Source organism: Chelon labrosus (genome assembly GCF_963514085.1).
Source record: "Chelon labrosus genome assembly, chromosome: 11".
Classification (NCBI taxonomy): domain Eukaryota; kingdom Metazoa; phylum Chordata; class Actinopteri; order Mugiliformes; family Mugilidae; genus Chelon; species Chelon labrosus.
In genome coordinates, this window is record NC_140344.1 from 5,885,561 (window position 1) to 5,912,391 (window position 26,831).

A 26,831-nucleotide genomic window follows, 5' to 3' on the forward strand; every position below is an offset into this window, starting at 1 on the left:
TGGTGCAATGTGGTCCTATCTGTGGCTAAATTGCCTCGTGCATATCCTTAGAGATTCCGCACTACATTTTGTAGTTAGTAACTGGCCATCATATGCTGTATGCCAATACAGATCGGTGGAGTAAAATCAAAGGATGTACCGGCCTGGATGATGTACATCTCAAGACAACACAAGGTTGAGGGTTTGGTTTCAGAAGAACACTCTGAATAAAGATGTGTATTGTTTTACAGGCACTGAAGTCCATCATTTCTATGTGTGAGAAGTAAGCAAAAGGAGGCAGAGCTCATTAGAAGCAATTTGTAAGGCTTACCACGGCCATAACCCGACCGTGCACTATATCATCTGTCTGTACCATAACATTCAGTTAACAATAAGCTATCAAAAACTTAGCTGATGAGCATTCATGGATATGAGTGGATATGAGATCTACTGTCTATCCAGTGGAGGACTACTCGTCGTTGAATCAGCATGTCATGAAGTCTTTTGGATATAATGATACTGTATCTGTAGGCAGGTCCTTGGCTCTAAAATTGTGTCCCAGAATGAGGAAACTGTAAACAAACCTTGCATGATTAAGTAAGATGTAGTTTTCATAGTATTATATTTATTGTGGCATATGAAAATGAACGGAATCACAATTTTGCATTTATTTGGGTTAACAGAAGGAAACTTAAATGACATCAATGAGCAAAATATTCCATTTTTTTTAAACAACATATAGTGTTTTAAAAAATCCTTGACTGTCAACTACATAATGACTTGAAAGTGTCTCAAATGCTATCACATGAAACCTTAAGCTTGTTTCCAACCCTCTTTCCAATTTCTGTATCGGTCATAAGTATAAAAAAGATTTCACAGATCCTAAAATTGTCTTTAAGCTCTCCCTGTTCACCTAGTACAGGTTTGAATCTCACAGACACTCGACACTTTAAATACAAACACATGGTAAATCCAGTCAGCATCAACAGAACAGATAAACTGACTGAGGTAAGACATACAGTATACACATTAAACTAATGGAGAAGGAAGACACCGGTGAAACTAATGGGAGAGGAGCTAAAAAATAGGCGGAAACACAAGTTAGACTAACTCTGACACAGTGAGGGATCGTTTCAAAATGAAATAGAAAACATCAGGAAAACAAGGTTACAGACAATGTTCAAAACACAATCTTATGAAGAGCCAGTAAAGATCCAAAGGTGTTAGGTCTCTTAGGCTGTCTCCTGCTTTTGTGTGATATTTTTGGGAAATATGCAAAACATTGAATGTTTGAATGTTTTTTTTTTTTTTTTTTTTTTTAAATCTGATATCCAGTATGACCAGCCCAGGATCACCCCTGATACTGATTCAAGTAGCCTATCAATCTATATGTGTTATTGGTAAAATCAGCCAAAGTATCACATGGAGGACAGATACTGTACAAACAAACTAAATGAGTTATTAAATAAGCTGCTTCTGAAAAGATTTATAGAATAGACTAGATCAGCAAGAAATCGAGATGTGACACTGCTAGATGACTTCCAATCTCAACTCAACCACTCTACTGTAGATATTTGTTATGGATCAGTATATGGAATATAAGCACATAACAACACAGAAACTGTGTAAGTACAACATTCAGTTCAACTTCAAAACGGAAAATCTAGCATTTAGTTTGTCCCCTTTCTCCCCTTTGCTTAAAAAAAAAAAGAAAGAAAACACAGCATGTGGTCTGAGCACTCCCTCTGACCCTGTTCAAACTTATATACTGTATAGAAATAAAATAAAATAAAATAAAATTGCATTTCCCTGTTACGTTTTCTATTTCCCGCCTCTCGCCCCCCTGCCTACTTCCCTGGACGATTAGCTGCTTGATCCACCTCAGCTCCTGAGATTAAGATGGGTTACCTGAAACAAATTGACATTGAAAACTTTAAGTCATGGCGAGGAAAGCAAGTTATTGGTCCATTCATGCAGTTCAGTTGTATAATTGGTACAAATGGCTCTGGTAAGTTAACTCTGTGGAGTGAACTTTGCTAATTTTCTATCAAGCTAACTTTAGCAGCCACATCTGCTAGCTTAATGTTAGGCTAGTTAATCGCGGCCCTGCTAAGTGCTCGGGGTGTATAATCTAACGGGTCTGAAGATATTATGTTTACAAAAATAAGCTTTATGTCATTCTATGAATATAATGGCCGAATTTGTAAAAACATAAAACACACTTGTTTTATTTAACGTAAGTAGTCATGTGTAGCGTTATTGATTGGCGAGCTTAATGTGTTGCTGCTAAGTTTGGCTAATTAACGTGTGCATATATGTAGCTAAGACAAATGCATTTTAACACAGTATGCTCAACATGTAAAATCACGACAGGCAAGTCCAATGTGATGGATGCCCTGAGCTTCGTTATGGGGGAGCGGGCCGCCGTTCTCCGAGTGAAGCACCTCAGAGACTTGATTCATGGAGCTCATATACGCCAGCCCGTCTCCAGCACCGCCCGCGTCGCCATGCGGTACTGCGACGACGAGGATCAGGAGACGGTCTTCAGTCGGATAATCAATGGTCAGTGCAACAGCAGCTGCATTGTCTTAGTGTTAATTCAGATTCTACTGTAATTCTGCAGTTACTGAAGCCACAACACCTCCAGGGAAACACACTGTTTTATTAAGGAAATCTGACTTGATGTGATTATATATAATAATAAATTAACAGGCCTTCATTTGATCCAGCAGACTACCAAATAGTTAGTAGCAGGTGTTTTCAAATACTTGTAGTATATCCAAGCCTGAAAACAATTTAAACATTTAATACTTTTGCAATAAGTTACTGACAGTGTTGTCATGATCGTCTTCTTTCCCTTTCGGCCATTCCCTTTAGGGGTCGCTGCAGTAAATCTTCTGCTTCCATCTCGTCCTATCCTCTGTATCCTCTTTTCTCACACCAGCTACCCTCATGCCCTCCTTCACGACTTCCATAAACCTCCTCTTTGGTCTACCTCTAGACCTCCTGCCTGGCAGCAGCACCCTTCCACCAATATATTCACTGTCCCTCCTCTGAACATGTCCAAACCATCTCAGCCTTGTCTCTCTAACTTTATCTCTGAGACATCCCATATGAGCTATCCCTCTAATGTACACATACTTAATACAATTCATCCTGGTCACACCCAGAGAAAACCTCAACATCATCAGCTCTGCTACCTCCACCTCCTCCTCCTGTTTTTTCCTCAGAGCCCCTGTCTCTAAACCATACAACATCACTGGTCCCGCCACTGTCCTGTAAACTTTTCCTTTCATTCTTGCTGCTACTCTTCTATCACACAACACACTTAACACCTTTCTCCACCTATTCCATCCTGCCAGCACACACCTGTTCCAGTGATGGGCAAGCTACTTGATATTTGTAGTGAGCTAAGCTACTAGCTACTCTACAATAAATTCAGCTTCACTACACAGAAGCTACCACCCATAAAAATGTAGCAAGCTAAGTTACAGTCTGTCAAAAGTAGCTTGATAAGCTACATTAGTAGCTACTTTCAGTTAATCAAACTGCATGCCAAGTCAATGCAATTTTAGTGATCAACACAACTGTCAGTCAGATAAAGGCTAAAATATGATTTATTCATTGAACAATAGCCCAATACACAAAAAAATAAATACAAATCATAGCACATTTTTAGCTCTAGTTACACAAGAATTCCTTTTGAAATTGTAAATAAAATAAAGTATGTAAATAAAGAAAAAATTATAGGAATGAGCCTGAATAGGACAAAAATATGAGTTTAGTTTCCAAATTAACATTGTATTTTCATTACAAATTAACACTGTAATTGTATTTTCCTAAGAACTGTTATTTAACTGTAATTTAACTGAAATGATATATTTCAACAAGAATGCCCTCTGAAATTGTAAATAAAATACAGTAAGTAAATAAAAAAACATGGTCTCCACCAATGTTCCATCTAATTTTTCACGTGTCTGGGCATACACAAAAACTCTGTGAGTACACTGTGGACCACTGTGGGCTACACACCAGTATCACACCTGTCCAAAACCTGAGATCATAGCAAGTTACATAGTTAATCAAAAGAATCCCATTATAGCAGTAATTTCCGTTACTTTCAATATAAGTGATTTGGCCCACTTAACATAAAAAGGACAAAAATCTTGTTGTTCATGAGCCGTGTAGTATATGTCAGTGTGAGGGTTCTGCTGTTGTCTGGGTGAGGAAGAGTCCTGCTCTGGAAGAACTGACACATGTACACCTTTCAGAGATAAAATAAACCCTGTATTAAAAAAATATTAAAATTAACAGATTAAAACCTGTCCTGCTTAACTTAAAACTGTATAAATGAATATAAAACAATAGAAAGCAGAGCATTCCTCTTGTAATAGTGCAATAAGAAAAGTTCAAACAGAAAATTTGAGGAAAAGTTGTAGACACACACTCCGACAGCCATTCCATCTTAAAAGAACCACATTTAATTTTTGCTTTGTCTTGGTGAGTGGATGCGCCACTGCCTTAACCGCACTGTTACCTAGCTAACCTGCAAAACAGCGGCGCCACGGCGCATATGGGCGGGGCACGTACTGTCATGATTGGCAGCGTAAGTGAACCGCATCATATCATTGGCTGGACAGCTGTCACTCACTGAGTTACATTGCAGAATGGTACATAAACAAATAACAATTTACTTGTTTAATTTATTTATAGTTCATGTTGGATTTTTTTATGCGCTGCATTGATTTTCTTGTGCGCGGAGAACGTGCGAGCAGTGCGCGATTGCGCAAGCGCGCAGCTTAGAGGGAACATTGGCCACTAAAGTGACATATTTTTGAAGGTATGGCCACGGTGTATGCTCATGCTCTTCCACGGATCTTGGGCTCTCTCTCTTTTCTCTCCAGTATGTGTGTGTCGCTTGTCTATGTCGTCACCGTGAACATTCTGTAGGCCTACGCATGCGCTTGTACCCGGCGTGTTTTTGTCAACCAGAAACATCCTGTTTTCCTAATTTATGTGTTTGTTGGCTGCAGGGAAATGCTGTTGTGTGTGAAATGTCAGAAATGTCCAGGAGAAATTAGCTTTCGAGGACGCTACCGCGCTACTTGATCAATAAAAGAGCTTAGCTACTGAAAAGTTACTTGGTTTTGTAAATAGCGACGTTACTGCCAAGCTACTGACAAAAGTAGTTAAGCTAGTAGCGTCGCTACAAGTAACGACGCTACTGCCCATCACTGACCTGTTCACCTCTTATCCTATGAGGTTGCAATTACAGTCACATCACAATTCAAATGTCTTGATATCTTGTATGGTAAGCTGTTGCTGCAACTCTTATTTTTTCAAGGATAAATTTGCTTCAGTCTCTTTCTTTCTACTTTTCATATAAATATGGGGCGCTTACATCTTCCATGTCTGTACAGTAGTCTATTAGAGCTGTAGTTTGTTCGTCCTGCTCAAAACATTGGAACATTGAGCCACAACATCGTCATCGAAGAAACAGTAGGAAACAAGTCAGTCAGACGTTCTGCATCAGTTATGACGCTGAAGTCTCACTCTCATCACAAATTAGGAAAAATACAGTCTTAAATAAATCAGTCTTAACTTCCCTGTGTTGCATTTTTCAGGTGACTCCTCTGAGTATCGCATCAATGACGTACATGTTAGCTTTGCCAAATACATGGAGGAGCTTGAGAAGATTGGCATCGTGACCAAAGCTCAGAACTGTCTGGTGTTCCAGGTAACATGCCAATTAACTACACTGAAATGTATATCAGTGTTTTTAATCTTTAAAAGCATGATGAAATGCCACATGAACTTTATTTAAAGTTGTTGTAATTAATTATTTTTTTGTTATACAGTTTTCCTGCCAGGAAAAACACATGACAGACTGAAAAATATACATTACTATCTCTTTGGATTCAACATAATGGCACATTTTATGGTGTTATGTCCAATGTAATGTGTGAATTAATTGTTAAAAAGATGAATAAGTTTGTTCTGGGACAGGACAAAAATGACAGCAACAGGACTATCACCATATTAATAAATGATGTAATGTGGACCGTAGAGATAGGCGCAACTTGTAGAAGGTTTTACAAACATCTTATTATGATCGTCACCAGGGGGCAGTGGAGTCCATAGCTTTGAAGAACCCGAAAGAGAGGACCAAAATGCTGGAGTGTATTAGTCAGTCCAAGGAATACGCTGCAGAATACCAGAAGAAGAAAGAGGCCCTATTAAAGGCCAAAGAGGACACGCAGTTTCACTACAATAAAAAGAAATCTGCCACAGTTGAGAGGAAACAGGTGTCCCAGGAAAAGATCGAGGTAACATACCATACAAAAAAATATAATTTTACTGTCTATAGACATTTGAACATAGTTCTACATGCTGATCAAGTTCCACTGTCTTAATAAAAGTAATAAATATCTAGTTTGATGTTATTCCAACTAATAAGAACTATTTATAGGGGTTCAAACATACAGCCCTAGAAGACACTGATTTTCAATAAAATAGAACATTTTCCTAATTTGTCCACTAAGGGTTGCACTGTTTTAGTAAGAGTTACAAACCCAAACACAACTGAGACCCAGAACTAAACAGTAGTACAAAAAAAATGTTCATAAAATGTTTTCTAAAGGGATAGTTCATTAAATGTTTTCATAATGTACTCCTTTGCACTAAAACAAAGGGAAATATTTGGAGTTGTTTTTATTTATAGGTTATTATGCTATTGCGTTATCAGTGCGGTCCGCTTGAATTAAATTTCAGCTGTATGTAATCAGAAGCATTTAATAAACAGGTAACAGGTTATGAGTCTGGGAAAACAGTCTTCTAAGTTGCATGTAGACTCATGTCAGAGAATGACAGAGAGAGAGCGAGAATGCCTGTTTGTTAGAGAATAATTTCACTTGCCTATAGATAGTTTGTGGTGGACTCATGCACTTATGTTGTGATGACGAATCTTCTGTTCTCCTCGTACGAGCCTAATTAAACTCCTTCAGCATAAGACATAGAGGACTTTGGTACTTCTTCTTCTTCATCGGCATCACCACAAATTCCTCCCTAACACTGTTGCCAAAATACAGTTTTGGCAACAGTTTGGCAACTGCTACACCAGAACTCCACCTGATAACTTTTGAAAACTTTCTCTGAGTTCCTTTGAATGTTGTTTCTCTAATGGGAATGAGTCCCACCACTCTGATAATGTACTGTGTCCTAAATTTCTAATGTATGTGTTGTCCCAAAAATGGCATCATGGACTGCATTAACCCTCTGCCTTAATCTTGGCTTCTCATTGTCGTCTGTCTTTTGACTCCACTCCTATTTCCAGGCTCAGAAGTACCAGGCATTGGTGGATGAACTCCACCAAAACCATCTGCAGCTGACCCTTGCTGAGCTTTACAGCAATGAGAAGGGCATCAGTGCTCTCAGTGACACACTTAGGGAGAGACAGGACGCTGCTGCTGCTAAGAACAATAAACTGGTGAACTGCGAGGAAAAGTTCAAAAGCCACAAGAAGGAACATGGACGGCTCATGAGAGAACAGCAGCACATTGAGAAGGAGATCCGGTGAGTTTGTCTTTGTGTGTGTTTTTCGAAATTTTGTGTTAACGGAATGTGAAGCGGTTGTGTTGTGCATTTCACAACAGCAAGATTTTTAGTAAGAATATACACATCCCTTAAAATATAAAGTATAGCTCAAGTTTATTTCTATTCTTCTCAGCAGTCCAGTTTAACAGGCCCTGATCAGAACATATTTTTAGGTGGTGCGATCTAACAAGTCTTTTATTTTATTTACCATATTTAACTGGCCTCTTTTCATGCTGTTTCAGCACCCAGGAGCATATCCTGTCCCAGTCTCGGTCCCAGTACATCAAAGCCAAAGTGAACACCTCTCATCACGTGAAGAAGGTTGAGGAGTTGTGTGATGCCCTGAAGAAGAGTCAGAAGCAGTTGGCTATTAAAGAACAGGAGCTGGCGGAGGGTCAGCAGGAGATTGCTGACCTTGAGAGGGCCTGGCGGACCTACGAGAAGCAGGTCCAGGAACAGGAAGCCGGCAGGGGGAGAGACATTGAGCTGGATGAGGATCAGGTAATATTACATATACTATTAATGAAGGTATCCAAAAAACAATGCTGAAACAAAGGCAGCTGGACTTGATAAACTCTTGTAATTTCATTTTTTTTCTGGAATATCTGGTGAACTGCAATACATCGAAGGAATCAACTGTCTTCATAATCTAAAATCCATAACATCCCCATTTGTTTTTTGTATGTATTTCTGTCACAGTTAGAGCGATATAAGGAACTGAAGGAGCTGGCCCGGAAGCAGGGGGCTGTCCTCAGCCAGCAAGCAGAGAAGCTGCACTGGGAGGTGAGAGCAGACAGTGAGAAGATGGCCTTCGACCAGCGTAGAAAGAAGGAAGTGGAGGTACTGTCCGTGACATATTTCTGGTAACCTAAACATATTCCACAATGTTCCTGAGCACACATTAAACAGCTTTTGAAAAACGTATGTATGTAATTATCTACACGTCACACTGTGACAAATATGTGATCTATTTAACCTTAATTATACAAAACTGAGGCCACCATCTTTTTTAGGCTGCCATCAAGAACAATCAAACTCAGCTGGATGATTTGACATGCAGAGCAGAGAAGATAGAGGAATACACCAAGACGTGCATGTATGTCATATGTATGACAAATTGCTGAATTGTTAAGTTAGCTACTAAACCCTTACTGAATTTATTGCTATGTTTATTGCTTTGTTGAACTCCTTTTTTTATTAGTGGCAAATAACATACCTTGAAATCAAACTGTAATTTCATAAAATTGAACTGAGCATAGTTTATTATAAAAGCACTGTATGACTCAGGGCATCCCTAGAAGAGTACCGTCGGCAGGAGGAAAGCCTGAGTGCAGAGCTGCATCAAGGCCGCCAGCGTTGCGAGGTGGTGAACCAGGAGCTGGGCCAGGTGATGGATGAGCTGGGGAATGCTCGCCTGGATAGGCAGGAGAGCAAACGCCAGCTGCAGCGCAAAGAGCTGCTGGAGAAGCTCCGCAGACTCTACCCTGAAACTGTGGTAAGAATCAGACAGAGGACAGTTAATAACTAAATATCTTGTACGTGCATAGTCACCCACCATTCAAAACCTTGCCAGTATGTTAAGTCTGGCTGAAGATACTGGTAGGACACAACTTAAGGACCATACATTAAGTCTACCTACATAATTAGGGTGAATTTTGAAGAATAGTTATTGTGAACTAGCCAGTTATTTGTTAATAACTTTCATGTCTTACAACTATTGAAGTCAGAAACCTGTTTCATTTGTGTAAGGTATTCTGACCCTGTTCTGACCCAGATTCTGATTTCCTGTCCCAGTATGGCAGACTGTCTGACCTGTGTAGCCCTATCCATAAGAAGTATCAGCTGGCTGTCACCAAGGTGTTTGGCCGCTATATGAGTGCTATCGTAGTGGCAACAGAGAAAATAGCCCGTGACTGTATCACTTTCATCAAAGAGGAGCGAATGGAACCTGAGACCTTCCTACCTATCGACTACTTGGATGTAAGCTGAAATAGTTGGACTTTTTTTTTATATCACAGTGAGTTGTATCTTTGGTAACCAGGGAAGTAGACATACATGACCCTGTATCATTAATAACCATCACTACTGTGTGCACAGGTGAGTCCTCTGCATGAGCAACTGAGAGAGGTGCCTGGCGCCAAGATGCTGGTGGATGTGGTGCAGGTTAATGCTGCCACAGGTGCTGCACAGCTGAAGAAAGTGGTGCAGTTCGTCTGTGGCAATGCCCTGGTTTGTGAAACCATCAAAGAAGCCAGAAGTGTGGCCTTTGACAGACGTGAGCGCCTTAAGGTAAACTTCTCTCCCACAGATAATCAGTGAAGGTTGAGTAGAACTAGAAGTACTAGCGTTATTTTTTTTCTGCTTGTTAACATAACAACTGACATGTTTATTGGTTGTGCTTCTTGTAGACAGTAGCCCTAGATGGGACATTGTTTGCAAAGTCGGGTGTAATCTCTGGAGGTTCCAGTGACTTGCGGACCAAAGCTCGTGTCTGGGATGAGAAGGACATGAGGAAGCTGACGGAACGCAAAGACCAGCTGACCACAGAGTTACGCGTTAGTTGACATAGACTTTAGGAACTTGATAAAGTCAGTGATTTTTGTTGAATTCTGTTAACCTGATTTTGTTTTTATATAGATAAAAAATACTTGGCAAGTGACTGGATGTCTGTCACGGTCTTCATAAGACCATTTCAATCAGTCAGATCAATGAACTACATCACATATTAGGAGTTTGCAAAGAAATATTGTTTCTAAACATACACACAGTTGGTAATTTTGCATGAACAATCGCATCTTGCTGTTGTCAACACAGACTGTAGTTCCTCATAGAGTGCTGACTGAGTGCTGTTGTGTGGCCGTACATTATGTCCTGTCAAACACATATTGGCTGCTGAATACTTTCGTCTGGAACATGATAAAAGTTTTGTTTTGATTCTATAACAGGATCTGATGAGGCTTAGGAGGAAGGAGTCAGACCTGAAACAGATCATTGCACAGGCTCAGGGGGCTCAGATCCGCCTCAAATACTCCAAAACTGAGCTGGAAAATCTCAAGAAGAAAAGCATCATTAAATGCCAAGCGGTATGTTAGACATACAAGGATATATTGAAACAAAGTGACAAAAGTGCAGAAATGAACTGACAACAGTTTCTCAGTTCTCATCTGTCCTGCCAACTGTTTTCAGGAGATTTCTCGTATGGAGAGTGAGTTAGCAAACCTGGACTCTCAGATTCAGATGCAGCAGGAGAGTGTGGAGGCAAAGAGTGCAGAGATCAAGATGATAAGACTTCAGATTTACCAGGTACTGCTGTCTGTAGAACTTTTTCAACATGGGCCAACATGCTGTCCTGGACTAGAACTTTGTCTTAGCGTTTTCTATATATACGTATATATATATTTTTATTTTATTTTTTTAAGTAATTTGTCGGTCTCTAAATTTCTAAATGTACCTTTTAGTTAAAAAAATAAAAATAAAAATTGTAAATAACTCAAAGGAATAATAAACTGATAAAACTAGAATGTTATATTATGCCTCATCAAACTGTCAGAGTATCATTCTCAGGTGTCATTTCCCACAATCAACTACTACTAGCACTGTCTAAAACAAAGTATTTTGTCGAGTTTTATGTATTTAGACATCCCACATAGAAACAAGCATTTCAGATTAACTAAGGCTATTAAGATTGTTCTGTGCAGCACACTGAATACTTACAAATAAACTATAAATAAACTATAAAAAAAATATTAAACTCTTTGAGGACTGGCCTAACTATTGGTATTTAACAGTGGTATTTGCCAATAACAGTATTCATTTATTCATTCATTGTATACATACCTCTTAAACTTGCAGTTATCCTGTGTAGGTTTTATATACAGTAGTATTGACCAATAGCAGTGTACATTCACGGTATAGATAGATAGATAGATAGATAGATAGATGTGCAGTAACAGTAAGACCAGTCCAGTGTCATCTGTGACACACAGATGAGGAGTTGTACAGACTGATGGCTCAAGGCAGGAAAGTTTTCCTGTAGCATTCCTTGACACAACGAAGTTGTATAGTTCAAAGTTCCACTTGTAGATTCTGTATATCTTCTGTTTGCTGTCTGCTCCCAGATTATTTAAACCAAAAAATAACAACAGAGGAGTTTCTCATAGGAACCTGATGCAAATCAGTACAAGTTCATTGGTAGAACAGAAGAATAGGAAAATTAAATGTGGTCTTTTAAATGTCAGATCTCTCTCATCTAAATCTCTTTTAGTGAATGATCTGATAACTGATCATCAGATTGATCTATTTAGTTTGACTGAAACGTGGCTACAGGATGATGAATATGTTAGTTTAAATGGGTCTACTCCACCCAGTCATAGTAATTATCATATTCCTAGAAACACAGGTAGAGGAGGAGGAGTGGCAGCAATCTTCCACTCTGATTTATCTATTAATCCTAGACCTAAGGAGAGCTTTAATTCATTTGAAAGTCTTACTCTTAGTCTTCCCCATCCAGACCAGAAAATACAAAAACCAATTCTTTTTGTTGTGGTGTATCGCCCACCTGCTCCTTATTCTGAGTTTTTAGCTGAATTCTCTGAGTTTTTATGTGATTTAGTTCTTAGAACAGATAAAGTCATTATAGTAGGTGACTTTAACATCCATGTTGATGTTGTCAGTGACAGCCTTAGCTCCTCATTTACATCATTATTAGATTCAATTGGCTTTTCTCAGAACGTAAACGGATCAACTCACAGTTTTAATCACACCTTAGATCTTGTCCTAACATATGGCATAGAAACTGAAGGTTTAATAGTATTTACTCATAACCCTCTTTTGTCTGATCATTTCCTCATAACCTTTGAATTTGCAATAATGGATTACACAGGAACTGAAAAGACATTTCATTACGGTAGATGTTTGTCTGACAATGCTGTAACTAGATATAAAGAATTAATTCCTTCTTTATTTACCTCAGTGCCATGTACCAATGTTGTGGACGACAGCAACCACAATTTAACCCCTGCACTAATAGATTATTTTGTCGATGGCACTGCAGCATCGCTTAGTTCAACTTTAAACTTAGTTGCTCCTCTGAAAAAGAAGGTCATAAATAGGAGGAGGCTAGCTCCATGGTATAATTCACAGTTGCGCTGTTTAAAACAGGCAGCCCGAAAGCTAGAAAGAATTTGGCATTCCACTAATTCTGAAGAAGCTCGCATAGCCTGGAAAGATAGTTTAACAACTTATAAAAAAGCTCTCAGTAGTATTAGAACAGCATATTATTCATCATTAATAGAAGAAAACAAGAACAACCCCAGATTTCTTTTCAGCACTGTAGCCAGGCTGACAAAGAGCCACAGCTCTGTTGAGCCATCTATTCCTTTAGCCCTCAGTAGTAATGACTTCATGAGCTTCTTTACTAATAAAATTGTCGGCATTAGAGAAAATATTCAGGGCATCCTTCCAACAGCTGTTAAAGATGCAAGTACAGCGACATTAGAAACTTTTGTAAGACCTTATCAATATCTGGAATCCTTCTCCCCAGTAGATCTTCTTGAGCTCTCTTCAACAATTACAGCATCTAAACCATCAACCTGTCTTCTAGATCCAATCCCAACTAAATTGCTCAAAGAAGTTTTTCCATTAATTAACACCTCCATATTGAACCAGATAAATTTATCTTTATTAACAGGATATGTGCCTCAGTCTTTTAAGATTGCTGTAATTAAGCCCTTACTCAAGAAAGCCACTCTAGATCCAGATGTTTTAGCCAACTATAGACCAATCTCCAACCTTCCTTTTATTTCCAAAATTCTAGAAAAAGTTGTTGCTAATCAGTTGTGTGACCACTTAAACAAGAATGGTCTGTTTGAAGAGTTTCAGTCAGGTTTTAGAGTTCATCATAGTACAGAAACAGCTTTGGTTAAAGTTACCAATGATCTCCTCATGGCTTCAGACAGTGGACTTGTCTCTATACTTGTTCTGCTAGATCTTAGTGCTGCATTTGACACTATTGATCATAATATTTTACTACAGAGACTTGAAAGTGAGGTCAAGATTAAAGGAACTGCATTAGACTGGTTTGAATCCTATCTATCTGACAGATTCCAGTTTGTTCATGTCAATAATGATTCCTCTACTTATACAAAAGTAAGTTATGGAGTTCCTCAGGGTTCTGTGCTAGGACCAATACTCTTCACGTTATACATGTTGCCATTAGGCAAGATTATTAGAAAACATGGCATAAACTTTCATTGCTATGCAGACGACACCCAGCTATATTTATCTATGAAACCAGATGAAACTAATCAGTTGGTTAAACTCCAAGCATGCCTTAAAGACATAAAGGCTTGGATGACCTGTAATTTCCTACTCTTAAACTCAGACAAAACAGAAGTTATTGTATTCGGTCCTAAGCATCTCAGAGATTCATTATCTAATCACATGGTGTCTTTGGATGGCATTACCTTGGCCTCCAGTACTACTGTAAAAAACCTTGGTGTTATATTTGATGAGGATATGTCCTTTAAATGTCACATAAAGCAAGTGACCAGGACTGCCTTCTTTCACCTGCGTAATATCGTCAAAATTAGGAACATCCTGTCTCAGAGTGATGCTGAAAAACTAGTTCATGCATTTGTGTCGTCCAGACTGGATTATTGTAATTCATTACTGTCTGGCTGTCCAAATAGCTCTTTAAAAAGCCTCCAGTTGATTCAAAATGCCGCAGCAAGAGCATTGACAGGAATTAGCAAGAGAGATCATATTACTCCAGTTTTAGCTTCTCTTCACTGGCTCCCTTTAAAGTCTAGAATAGAATTTAAAAACCTCCTCCTTACATACAAGGCCCTTAAAGGCCTAGCTCCATCGTATCTTAAAGACCTTATTGTACCATATCATCACAGCAGATCACTTCGGTCTGAAAGTGCAGGCCTACTTGTGGTTCCTAGAATTTCAAAAAGTAGAATGGGAGGCAGAGCTTTCAGCTATCAGGCTCCTCTCCTGTGGAACCAGCTCCCAGTTTGGGTTCGGGAGGCAGACACTCTCTCTATTTTTAAGGTCAGGCTTAAGACTTTCCTTTTTGATCAGGCTTATAGTTAGGGCTGGACTAAACCATCCCTTAGTTATGCTGCTATAGGCCTAGGCTGCTGGGGGACGATGCACCAAACACATGTCCTCCTTCTTTCTTCTCTCTCCTCTCTCGCATCCTCCACTTTCTTTTCTCTGGCACAGAGCTCTTGCCCTCTAATTTCCTATATACTACTAGTCATACAATTCTGTGCTATTACTATGTAGAATGTTTACTGCTGTGTGTGTCCCACCCCCCTTCCCCCCCCCTTCCCCCCTCTTCCCCCCTCTTCTTGTGAGTATCTCTGGCCTGGAGTGGTGTGTTTCCCGTGGAGCTCTATACTACATCTGTTGTCGTGGTCTCATCAGCCTGCCCAGTCTTCATGGAATCCTGCAGTTATCCACTCCTACCTGAATGAACAATTCTCCAACCTGCCTATGATTCCTCTTCCATTTTCAAACTGTCATGTAACATCATCAGTTTGTATCATAAGATTCCACATGTACACTTTAGTCAGATATGTGTATCTATGACAGATGTATGTTTATCTTGCTGTTCTCTTCTCTCTTTGCTGTTCTCTTCTCTCTTTCTTCTGTCTGTACCCGGCTGGTCTTAGGCAGATGGGTCCCTCCATATGAGCTGGGTTCTGCTCGAGGTTTCTTCCTGTTAAAAGGGAGTTTTTCCTTGCCACCGCTACCTTCAGGCTTGCTCTGGGGGTTTCAGGCCGGGTTTTTGTAAAGCGTCTTGAGACGATTTGTATTGTTATTGACGCTATATAAATAAAATTGAATTGAAAAATTGAATTGAATTGTTTAGAGAATCTTTCTGTACTCTGTTCGCCGTGTATTGTAGTGGAGTAGTGCAGTGGTAGTTGCAGTTATAGTAGTTATTGTGTGTGTTTTGTCACACAAACACAACACAATTTTTGAATCTTGAATGTAACAGCACACTCTGTATTTAGATGGAGGACTTGGTGTTTTCTGACTTCTGTGCTGAGATCGGTGTCGACAACATCAGAGAGTATGAGCAGGAGCACTTGAAACAGCAGGAAGAGCTCGATAAGAAACGGTACACACACACACCAGAACTGTCTGTATCACATTTGCTAAACCTAACCAGCTAAATCTGTAAATATTTCATGAAAAAGAACTCACTGAAAGATATTTGCCTCAAACTAAAAAAGCTGCATGGGTCCTCACTGTTGTGTTTCTATGTGAATTGTATGGAGTCTAATCACAGTATTACAGCTGTGTGTAATAAAGTGAAATTTCTCACTAGTTTTCTTCTTCTAGTGTAGTGTTTGTTTCTAAACAGAACTCAAAGTGAGTTCTCAATCGTTTTGCAACATTAACATCTTTTACATGTATCCATTCAGCCTGGAGTTTGAGAGTCAGCACGCTCGCATGAATGCACAACTTGAGTATGAACAAGCCCAACTGGTACAGCATAAGAAGAAGCTCCACAAAATAGAGGAGACCATCAAAAAGGAGGAGGGAACTGTGGCTAAACAGAGAAAGGTCATAATTTAACCCTTCCTTCCTTGGAATATCAGTCACTAACAAATTCTGTATTTACGTAGCTGTTTAGTGGTTAGCTATAGCTGGAAACACCCCGTCTAAAAACAACCGTTGACTTGGTGGTCCTTTAGGCCATTGTAGACTTTTTTAGCCCAATGTTTCTGTTCATTTGCAGGATGAGAAGAAGCTGTTGATGGTGGTGGATGAGGGTCAGAATAAGCTGCTGGGGCTGAAGAACCAGCTGCTCTCAAAGAAAAGCCAGTTGTCTGCTGTCAAAGCTGAGCTGGACCAGAAAGCTCAAATCCTTCAGGAGATTAACAAGTAAATATCTCCCTAATTTTACCTAATTGTACTATTGCCACTGTTCCTGTATGGCAGTTATTACTGTCACCACTCATACTACTACTGATAATAATACTACAAGTGTTACCGTATGGAGACTTCCCCTTTTCCAAGTACAAGAAGAAGTTATGTCTCAACCCACTGTAGCTGCTCTTATAATTTAATATCACTTAAGTTATGGAGGGAAGAGAGTCAGTTGATGGCGTACCGTGTGATTTTATTATTTTTTGAAAATGATTCCACTCATTTTCATAAGGGTCATCTGTGATAAAAAAAAATATAAAATAAAAGAGTAGCTGCACCAACAACAACAAATCTCCAGGGACTATTGTGCACTGGGATCATGTCAGCCCATCAACATGTAGACGTTCCAACCCATTAGGACTTGGACTACATCCATCTGTCTTTATTTTGATCTCAACTCCGCACCTGTGAAGTTTAGTGACTTTATCTCGCATGGTCATGATGCTATCATTTGCACAAGATTTGCCCACAGACAGAACATCTCACAAGATTATTACAAAGTCACTGCTAAAAGTAATATATTAATTGAATGAACTAATACAGACTGACACTAAAGCTTGACAATTGTTTCTGGTTCATTTAAAAGCGTTTCCAACAGTAGTACATAAGACCACATTCATTTAAAAGAACAGTTATGATGAGTTATGACAGTTCATGTATGAGGTCTGATACATAAGCTAGGCTATTCTGTACTTAAAGATGTCAATATTACCAGCAAAAATGTACCAAATGTTGACATTCTTTCTGTCTTTATTTCTCTTAGGGAGGTTGTGAAGCTTCAGCGGGAGGTGATGACTGCAGAAACTGCTTTGGAGCAAAAACGCTTGGCCAGACATAACTTGCTGCTGGCCTGCAAAATCCAGGGCCTGCCCATCACTCTGCTGTCAGGAAACCTGAATGACATCATTGAGGTGCAGGTAGGGCACATGTGAAGAAGTGCGTTCACAATTCCCCTCTAAGCGCCAGTCTAGCATAATTTGGAAAAGCACTGGAAAAATACATTTAACTCAAATTATCCCATATTCAAAAGTAAAGAAGGGACCTAGAGTCTAATGAGATGTCTGATTTGTCTGGTCTATGCAGCTGGACACAGAATCTGAAGGTTCTTCATGGACTTTGGACATCTATGAGAGAGAGGCACAGATAATAATTGACTACTCTCTACTGGAGGGAGATTTCAGGGTAAGACATCAAGCCTCATCTTCTACGCTCTCTCTCTGCTCTTTATTTTCCAGCATATATCACAATCATTGAAAACGTGTGTTGACAGAGTCTAAAGACTGAGAAGGAGATGGATGACTATCTGGAAAAGTTGAGGCAATCAGTCTCCTCCATGGAGGGAGTGCTACATCGCACCACTGCCCCCAATCTTAAAGCTCTGCAGAAAATGATTGAGGTCAAGGACAAACTACAGGGAGTGACAGAAGGTATTATGTTTCATTCAGAAAGTTTTTCTTTACATATTGGTAGGTAGCGTGTTTTACTAAGATCTCTGTAAACAGTGGTTTTCCATACGAACGACTTAATTGACAGCCTCTTTAACATGGATTGTGAAAGGTCAAGCACCTGATTTAGCTTATTCTTCCTCACTCAGCCTTTGATGCCAGCACTAGAGCAACCAAGAAATGCAGTCAGGAGTTCGAGCAGGTCAAAGCACAGCGCTTCCGCCTCTTCAGCCAGTGTTTTGAGCATGTGTCTGTGGTGATCGATCAAATCTATAAAAGAATATGCAGGAACAGCAGCGCCCAGGTGAGGCAACAAAACAACAATCACAGTAACACGCACTGAAGATTCATTGTTTTTATTGTTTTTATCTACATTTAGGTACTTTTTTGTTTCCTCTTCCAAAGTGTTGTTTCAAACAATCATTCTTACATAATATTTACTTGAAAGGTCACCTCAGGGATGATTGTATATTCTTGTCAATGCTGGTGAGCATTTCAGTAGTTGTTAAAAGTATAAAAGCTGTGACAACAAAATCAAGTAAAAGAAATTGAAATTTCTGCAATATGTGCTCCAGGCTATTCTGAGTGCAGAGAATCCAGATGAGCCATACTTGGGTGGCATCAACTACAACTGCGTGGCACCAGGGAAACGTTTCATGTCCATGGACAATCTGTCTGGTGGAGAAAAGGCCATCGCTGCCCTGGCCTTGCTATTTGCCATACACAGGTAATACTGGATTCACAAGCCTTGTAGATTAAAGCAGATTAGATAACAATATATCAAAATGGTCACAGACAGACTACGTTTCATGAGTAAAATAAACATCAAATGACTCAAAACCCCCAAATAAAGAGATTGCTGTTGACACTTCATGAAAAAAAAATATTCCATATAATACTTAATTTATAATAACCATTAATTCTTAAACTAATAAAGTGAAAGCTTTGTAGTTTTGAGGACGTTACAGCTTTTTCATGCTATCGACCAGTTTCTGAAGTGACACTGGACATCTCACCCGAATCCCAATTATCACTGTTGTTTCTTTTTTCTTTTATCATGTATTGAAAATACTGCTTCATCTTTAATGGAAGATGTCATTCCTTTCAGTTACCGTCCTGCTCCTTTCTTCATCTTGGATGAGGTGGATGCAGCCCTGGACAACACTAACATCAGCAAGGTATGGTTCCAGCTGCACGTCGGGTTTACTGTTAGTATCTACAGTTTTGCCGTAAAGAAAGATTCATTTATAAGTTGTTCAAGGTGAAAATACGCTATCTCAAACTAACGTATTGTCCATACTGTCTGTTGTGGGAATTTATTGCTTTTCTCTTTATGTCCTGTCATCTTGAAATGAGGGAAATTATCAATTTTTTTTTTTTTTTTTGACATTTTATACACAAAAATGTGATTCGTTTCACAGTCTATATTCACCATATCAATGAAGGGCAAAGCTACTATGCATTGTCTGCAGAGCAGTTCTTATTTTATGGCTCATATTTGTGCATGCTTTGTGTGGGTGTTCTGACCCATCCAGATGACCAATTTCATCAGAGAGGTGTCGAGGGAGAGCATGCAGATCATTGTCATCTCCCTGAAGGAGGAGTTTTTCTCCAAGGCTGACGCTTTGCTGGGAGTCTATTCAGATGTAACAACCCTTTAAACCATGTTGAAAGTTGGAGTTTTTGTTGCAAGTTTTGATTTATATATTACACAACAGTGCAGTTACTATGGTTTTCTCTGCATCGCAGTTTGATGAATGCATGTTCAGCCGCATTCTGACCCTGGACCTGCGTCCTTACCCTCTGGTTGAAGATGACAACGGGAAACAGACAGACAAGGAGTCCAGAAAAGCGGAATCACCTGCATAAAGCTATGTTCTATATGTTTCATTTTTCTTTTTGTTGATTAGTCGTGGTTATGTTCTCAATGTTTTTATCTTTTGACTAGTTGTCAAGGAAAAGTAGTTATCTTAAATACCAAATTCTCCTCTCTATGTTTCACGTCAGGTTGTTTTTCCCTTAGGATTTTAATGAATAGCTCAGTTTCTGCTTGATTGGATTTACAAACCAGTTCATGAACAGGTTGTGTGTTTTAACATTTATAAATCCTGATCCTCATGACATACATTCTCTTCAAATGTGAAGAGAACGTATGTTTCTTAATGTGTTAGTTCTCAGTTTTTCCAGGGTGATGAATGTTGGCATGTTAACTTCTTTTTACCTTAGGTGTTTTGTGTTAAGTTGCTTTAAAGCATGTCAAATTATTCAGATTGGATAGATGACACTATGTGTTTCATACTGTCATATTTTCTCAGGGTCTTATTTTAGAGGTAAACTGTTACCGTATCATTACTGTTACTCACTATTCATATTGTTATTAGTATTACTAATAAATACAGTAACACAGAAGAATAGTTTTACTGTTGCAGTTATTTCTATAAGACAGTGGCAGTAGGGGGCAGTAGTGTTACGGTCCGAAGGTTTGACCTCGTGATCATTATTTACGGAAGTGTATTATCGTCATAAATAGAAGTCAAGTGTCCAGTCATTTATGTTGCATCGTGTAAAGTCACCGTTTGTCAGTTCTTTAATTTATATACCTCAGCCTAGACAGATGTCTGCTCTGGACTAGCCTAGCATCAAATGCGCTCTGCTAAACAAGTGTTTACTGCAAGTGTGAGTCAGACCTAGTCTTAGCTAGCTAGCTTGACACCACAGACACGATATCACTGCCTTTCTCCTCCCGTGGACATGGTCGTCTCGCAGTCACTTCGGATGTATCTGAAGTTCGTATGAGGTCTTCGAAAACGGATCATCACAGTTAACCAGGTTCCTCTGCTGTCGTTTCTGGGAAAGTTTATCAAAGCTAACTTGCTAGCTTGCTAACTCAACGCTAGCACCATGGGAGCCGAACAGAGTGGAGATGCGGAGCACAAACACTCCGACTACAGCTCGTCTGGTAAGACTTCATTCTGCTGTGGCTTTCTGATATTTATTATTAACTCATTGTTCACAGAAGTAAACGAAGGTAACGTTAGCACTTAGTGTTACAGAAGGTAGTCTAGTTCCAGTTGTGGGAGAAGTACTCACTTAAAGCAATGCCACAATGTAAAATATCCAGTTACAAACAGTGGTTCTATAATAAAATGCCTGAGCTCCTAACAGAAAGATATTACACGTCCGTTGGTTCGATATCAGCATGACATTGTTGTTCTTGCAGTGGTTCCATCTCCAGCCAAACAGAAGGCAAAGATGGATGATATTGTGGTTGTGGCTCAGGGGACCCAGTCAATGCGAAATATCCACAACGACCCTGATGTCATCAAGCTTCAAGAGATACCAACTTTTCAGCCACTTTTGAAAGGTAATGTTTCATTTTTACAGTTGCTGTGGTTTAAGGTCATTTTATGTCTTCACAGTGCACATAGTTTTCATTGCTTTCAAATCTTTGTAGTCAAGCTGATTGTCACTGCAACCCATCAGAACTGCGTTAGCAGGTGGATAATGAGCCAAATTTCCTGTGTAGGCACACTCCTGAAATAGCAAGATGGTCAGTCCTGTCAGATCCTGTGCATTTCTAATTACAGTAATTACCAAGTGTTACGGTGTTGTCAAGCGTTACTCTCTTCCAGAATGTCCATGTAAGTCCTCTTTTCTCACCACAGGAGTGCTGAGTGGCCAGACGTCACCCAGCAGCGTGTGTCTGGAAAGGCTGGATGCTGCTCAGGTCCTACAACTCTGCATCAGATACCAGGACCACCTACACCAGTGTGCCGAGGCTGTGGCTTTCGACCAGAACGCCCTCGTCAAGAGAATCAAAGAGGTAAGGCTGCCAGCTACAGCGTGGGATATTTACAGCAACACACACAGTGTGCTATTGGTTATGTTCCAAAACAACATTACTATATCTACATATACTATATATTGGATGTCATGATTTTTGTTCCTGCAGCTAGATATTTTGACACCCGGCTGAGAAGTGGGTGACAAAGGTGGGTGATCACACATAGTTCTGAAATGAACACAATATGGAATATATCTGATGTTTGAAAGAGAGGAATGGATTTTAAACATGAAGCACAAATAAAAGAACATGGTGTCTTGTAGACCATGAAGCCCTGTCCACACTCTAAGTATAGGTGTGAATGCCTTATTGATGTCAAGACGTATTGAGGATGCACTGAGAAAAAGCGCCCTCGTGTTATTGAAGGAACACCTACTCAGCTGACATCCTCTGCATAAGCACAAAAGGTGACTTGTACCGTGAGCCTGCACATGAAGTACCAGAAAAGGCAAAAGCGGCATACGTGTTGCCTATTCATTAGTAGGGAAAGCCTTTTAAAATATTTAGTCTTTTAGCTAGTAACCAACAAAACTAATAAATACATGCAAACAAGAATAAGTTAACCATTAATTCATTATTCAATATGAGTTGGTATGCGTGCTCTCTAAATTGTGTTTGTTTATTTTGTGCCCAGAACATAAATCCAATTACAAGTGGTCACTGTAGACAGTTACAGATGTGCTTAGCACTGACCATTTGCGATCAGATCACGTAACCGGCATGTTAATGCCAGGTATGAACGGAACGTGAGAGGATTTGGCAAGTCCTGATTTATAGGCCCCTGAGCCCAGTGTACTCAGCTACTCAGGATAACTAAGAAGGAATTCACTTCGCCATCTGGAACAAAAAGCACAGCTCACCAGAGAAGATGAAGCCGAACTGGGCCCATTAAACTTTCATTTATGTGCTAAAATGATTGTATGGATATTCAGGTTTTTTTTTTTTTTAAATGATTTTATTTTAATTATTTATTAATTTTTTGTTAAATTTTTGATTAATTAAAAATAAGTGAATATTTAGCATATTCACTTGTTCCCGCATCTTTGGGGTGAGTATTTCCTACTGCTGCTCTGTAAATATTGTCTTTGGAGTCTGGTCTGTCTTGGGACAGAACAACTAATGTAGAAGATATAATAATTATTTCACAATGAATTATGAAAATAATTACAATTTCAGGACTATAAGTACTATAGTCTAAATGATAGTGCCTTTAGATTATTTTTTGGATTTCTGATGTTCACTCCAATCTTTATCTTTTATTATAAATGTTTCAAACTGATAAAACTGTTCAAACATTTAAGAAGTTGTTCTTATACAGTGCATTTAGCTGATGTAATCTATTTTCCTATTTGGTTTTGAGATAATTAAAAGTGCCATCAAAAGTCATAAACTATCTCTCTCTGTCTCCCTGCTGTCTGTCTCTTTCCAGATGGACTTGTCAGTGGAAACCTTGTTCAGCATAATGCAGGAGCGCCAGAAACGCTACGCCAAGTATGCCGAGCAGATCCAGAAGGTCAATGAGATGTCCATGATCCTGAGGCGCATCCAGATGGGCATCGACCAGACGGTGCCACTGATGGAGCGCCTTAACAACATGCTGCCTGAGAGTGAGCGCCTGGAACCCTTCAGCATGAGGCCTGATGGGGAATCGGCCACCAAGTAGCCCCCTGAAGGCACAGCTGCTCTATCCAGGAGATAATGCAGGTCTGTCCACCTATAGGGAATATAAGACTTGAAAGAGTCAAAGAAATTCTTCAGCTGTTGAAGTTTTCCTTTTCATGGTAGACTCTCCAAGTCAGAAACTATTCATTTCCTTCTTTTATTTTATGCATAAAGGCGTGCCGAGCTGACATCCCAATAATCAATAACGTCCCACTCAAAAGATCCAGTTATACCTGCAAGCTGCCCACATCATCCATAATCCTCTGCTACGGTCCCCGAGCAGCTCTATTTGAACAGTTGCCAGCTTACGAGGGGCTGTACCGCTGTACCCTAACTGTACGCTTGACTGCAGGAAATCAAACTGGCTGCCTTTGAGCCTGGGGCCACAATCCAAAAGCAAGGAAGGAAGAAACATTTGTTCAGGAGTCAGAGGGAAATCAATATGCTCTAAAAACTTGTGCTGCAGATGTTTTGCAGGTTTTATAGACTCCAATAAGGATGTGAGCAATATGCAAACATTTAAGACTGCTGCTCTGGAGGTTTGTGCACACCTCCCAAAACATCTTGCCATGAATGAATTTTTTCTCATTACAAATATTTGTTGTTTGCTGCTCGTATTCATCTTTCACCATATGTTGCGCTCACTGCTGGAAGATACAGCCTGGGAACTGCATGCATTCTTGTGTTTTGGGATTTTAAGATGAAGATTCTCTCAGAGAGAACAGAAAAGTCTTTTTGCCACTGGGTTACACGAGGAGAATGGACGTACTCAGTGCGCAGTGGAATTAAAATAAGAAACCTAACCTCAAATGTTGTGTGGAGAGAAACTGCCTTTTAATTTATTTGGTGCTTTTGCTTGAGTGTCAGCCGTGTTTGTATGGAATGCAGTGAACAATTTAAAACTGATGATCGCACAGAGACTTGGACACTTTAGTTTTGTAGCAGATTGGTACAGAAAATCGAGGCAGAGATGGTTGGAAAACATTTTCACCCGATCCACCAGATACCTTTGCCCCAATCACGCTTTTTTTTTTTTTAACACTGTAGCAAATTTTGGCATTAACGTAGTTGGTTTGTTGCATTGATAGCCAAACATCTCACCTACCAACGCTGCAAATATTAAATGTCAGTTGTTAAATATTAAATGTCAGTTTAACAACAATCGGTTGAAAAGTTGTTTCCGTACCATAAGTGGTTCTCTTCATGCTTAAATCTGATTTTCTCTGCCAATGCACCACCACATCAGAAATTAAATGTCCCTGATACGCAAGTTTAACCATAATCTTAAAAGATTTTGCTCCTGGAAAACCACATCCATGACCAATATTTATTATAATGTTTTAAATGTGTCCACCACTAACAACATTGTATTCATGTAACACTGTGGTAGCAGAAATCTCAAAACTTGCTTAAAATATTTGCATAATTATATGTCATCAAAGCTAAGAGCCAGTCTACTTAATTACTGGTGAGTTTACAGTGCAGCAACAGAAAAGAGGTGAATGTTGTTATTATTGCAGCGGTGTTTCAGAATGGAAACACTAGGTGGTGCCAAAAATAACACTGTGGAGTCCAACAAATGTTTTAGTGAGGTCTACACCAATCAGCCACAACATTAAAACCACTGACGGGAGAAGTGAATAACACCGACCATCTTGTGACAATACAGTGTTCTGCTGGGAAACGTTTGGACCTGGCATTCATGTGGATGTCACTTAGACATGTAGCACCCACCTAGACCAGACCAGGCACCCCCACCCCATAACAATATGACACTCCTTGATGGCAGCAGCCATCCCCAGCAGGGTGCAGCCTGACACTTGATTAAGTACCTGTGGGATGTACTGGAGCACTCCTGGAACAAGGGAGACCTACTCAATATTAGACAGGTGGTCATAATGTTATGCCTGATCGGTGTATGTACTTAAGCGTGATCCTGAAGGACACCTGAGTTCTGTTACTTTGCACACACATGGTGTTGCAGGACTTTAAAGGTATTAAATAGCCTGAACATCTACAAGGCCACCTGTTGTCATTTCCATTACTTGCGCTCAACCTTAAAAAACCTTCATCAAAGCATGTGTGATTGACGGCTGACATTTTTTTTTTCTATGGGATTGCCTTATGACTATGATTGCTTACATCCTTAAAAAAACTCTTAAATACCAACCAGCTCACAGGTAAATACCACAGTGACTCACTGCACAGCGACAGATACTCATGTCTAACAACCAGCCAAAACCAGTTAATAAAGATGAAAACTTACACTGACAAATAAACAAAGCTTTAAGTGTTGACCAGAGCAGCAATAAACTGCCGATTGAAACAAAGTTAATTGGCGGTGCTTTTGATAATCACTCGGTTAATTCCTAACACGCTTTTAATCCATCTTCTTGCGTAGGGGGAATATTAGCTTGTATTCATTACATACGATAATCAAATATGGTCTGCAGTTTAAAGATACCGCTCTGGCGGCTTGATGTGCATGTGCTTTCCACAACTTTGTTTTTTAATTTTTTAATTTTTTAATTTTTTAACAGGCAGATCAGCTTACTACTGTGTATCTGGAAAACTCACCAGCAAAAGCAAAAACATTTTTGCAACCACTAGCAGTCATGTGACTAGATTAACCACACCATGAATTTAGATTTAAAGGGTTCATTGTCACATACACAGTGTAGAAACATGTTTCCCTGTAAATTCTTCTCGCCGCCCACCCAAATACCTAATATATAAAAATAGAATATAAAAAGATACATATAATACAAAATATAAAATAACTAGTGCAAATGAGAGTGTATACAATGAAACACAATGAACTGAAATGTAAACAAAAACTGAAAAACAGTGCATTGTATGGCAGGAAGTAGTCCATGATTTTGGTCCATGATTCTAGACTCCTAGAGTCAGCTGTTTAAAAATCTGATGGCAGTGGGAGAAAATGACTTCTTCAGTCCTGAGATCCTGCATTTCACACTCCTGTACCTCTGGCCTGAGGGTAGGAGTGTGAATGCATAATTAACCAGCTTTGGATCATTTTTTCCTTTGCTTTTTGTGTATTTTTAGTTTTTTTTTTATTACTTTTGTGCTCCCAAAGACATCATTTTTTGAGTCTGACATTGATTGTCGCACAGTGTATATTATTAAGAATTTCCTGCCACCTCTATTTTGGTGTTGGAAACATCAACATCAACATAAAAAGCAGCTAATGTAAATGTTGCCCCATTTCTTTTACATGTTGAACTACGTATGGAGCTTTGGTGTCAGCTTTGGGTACTTCAGCTTAATCAAACATTTCCTTTGTGTACTTGGGTAAGAACTATCACAGAGGCCTGGGAGATGCTTGGCTCTTTTGGGCT

The 26,831-nt window shown here is 39.4% G+C and overlaps 2 protein-coding genes across 2 annotated transcripts; both read left to right on the forward strand.

Annotated features, from left to right (window-relative positions):
• Positions 1–1,878: 1,878 nt before the first annotated feature.
• smc1b (structural maintenance of chromosomes 1B) lies at positions 1,879–20,040 on the forward strand (the record flags this gene model as incomplete). The annotated part of the gene is made up of 25 exons (XM_084554975.1): positions 1,879–1,987; positions 2,353–2,541; positions 5,604–5,716; positions 6,102–6,305; positions 7,313–7,551; positions 7,815–8,073; positions 8,272–8,412; positions 8,586–8,668; positions 8,860–9,067; positions 9,367–9,552; positions 9,670–9,861; positions 9,981–10,127; positions 10,518–10,655; positions 10,759–10,875; positions 15,600–15,706; positions 16,014–16,155; positions 16,331–16,476; positions 17,285–17,438; positions 17,605–17,703; positions 17,792–17,948; positions 18,116–18,270; positions 18,542–18,693; positions 19,075–19,144; positions 19,502–19,612; positions 19,716–20,040. 25 exons carry the CDS (start codon positions 1,879–1,881, stop codon positions 19,833–19,835), a joined length of 3,738 nt encoding a protein of 1,245 aa, XP_084411101.1. The 3' UTR covers positions 19,836–20,040.
• A 311-nt stretch (positions 20,041–20,351) lies between these two features.
• Positions 20,352–26,593, forward strand: borcs5 (BLOC-1 related complex subunit 5). Its single transcript, XM_084555070.1, has 5 exons — positions 20,352–20,925; positions 21,187–21,330; positions 21,632–21,789; positions 23,240–23,514; positions 23,647–26,593. Exons 1-4 carry the CDS (start codon positions 20,868–20,870, stop codon positions 23,471–23,473), a joined length of 594 nt encoding a protein of 197 aa, XP_084411196.1. The 5' UTR covers positions 20,352–20,867; the 3' UTR covers positions 23,474–23,514; positions 23,647–26,593.
• Positions 26,594–26,831: the final 238 nt, after the last annotated feature.

Bases quoted from the DNA above. Each gene is read 5' to 3' on its own strand.
- borcs5 (XM_084555070.1), top strand. From the start codon at position 20,868: ATGGGAGCCGAACAGAGTGGAGATGCGGAGCACAAACACTCCGACTAC. The intron at 21,331-21,631 runs GTAATGTTTCAT...TTCTCACCACAG, and splicing joins TTTTCAGCCACTTTTGAAAG to GAGTGCTGAGTGGCCAGACG. The intron at 21,790-23,239 runs GTAAGGCTGCCA...GTCTCTTTCCAG, and splicing joins TCGTCAAGAGAATCAAAGAG to ATGGACTTGTCAGTGGAAAC.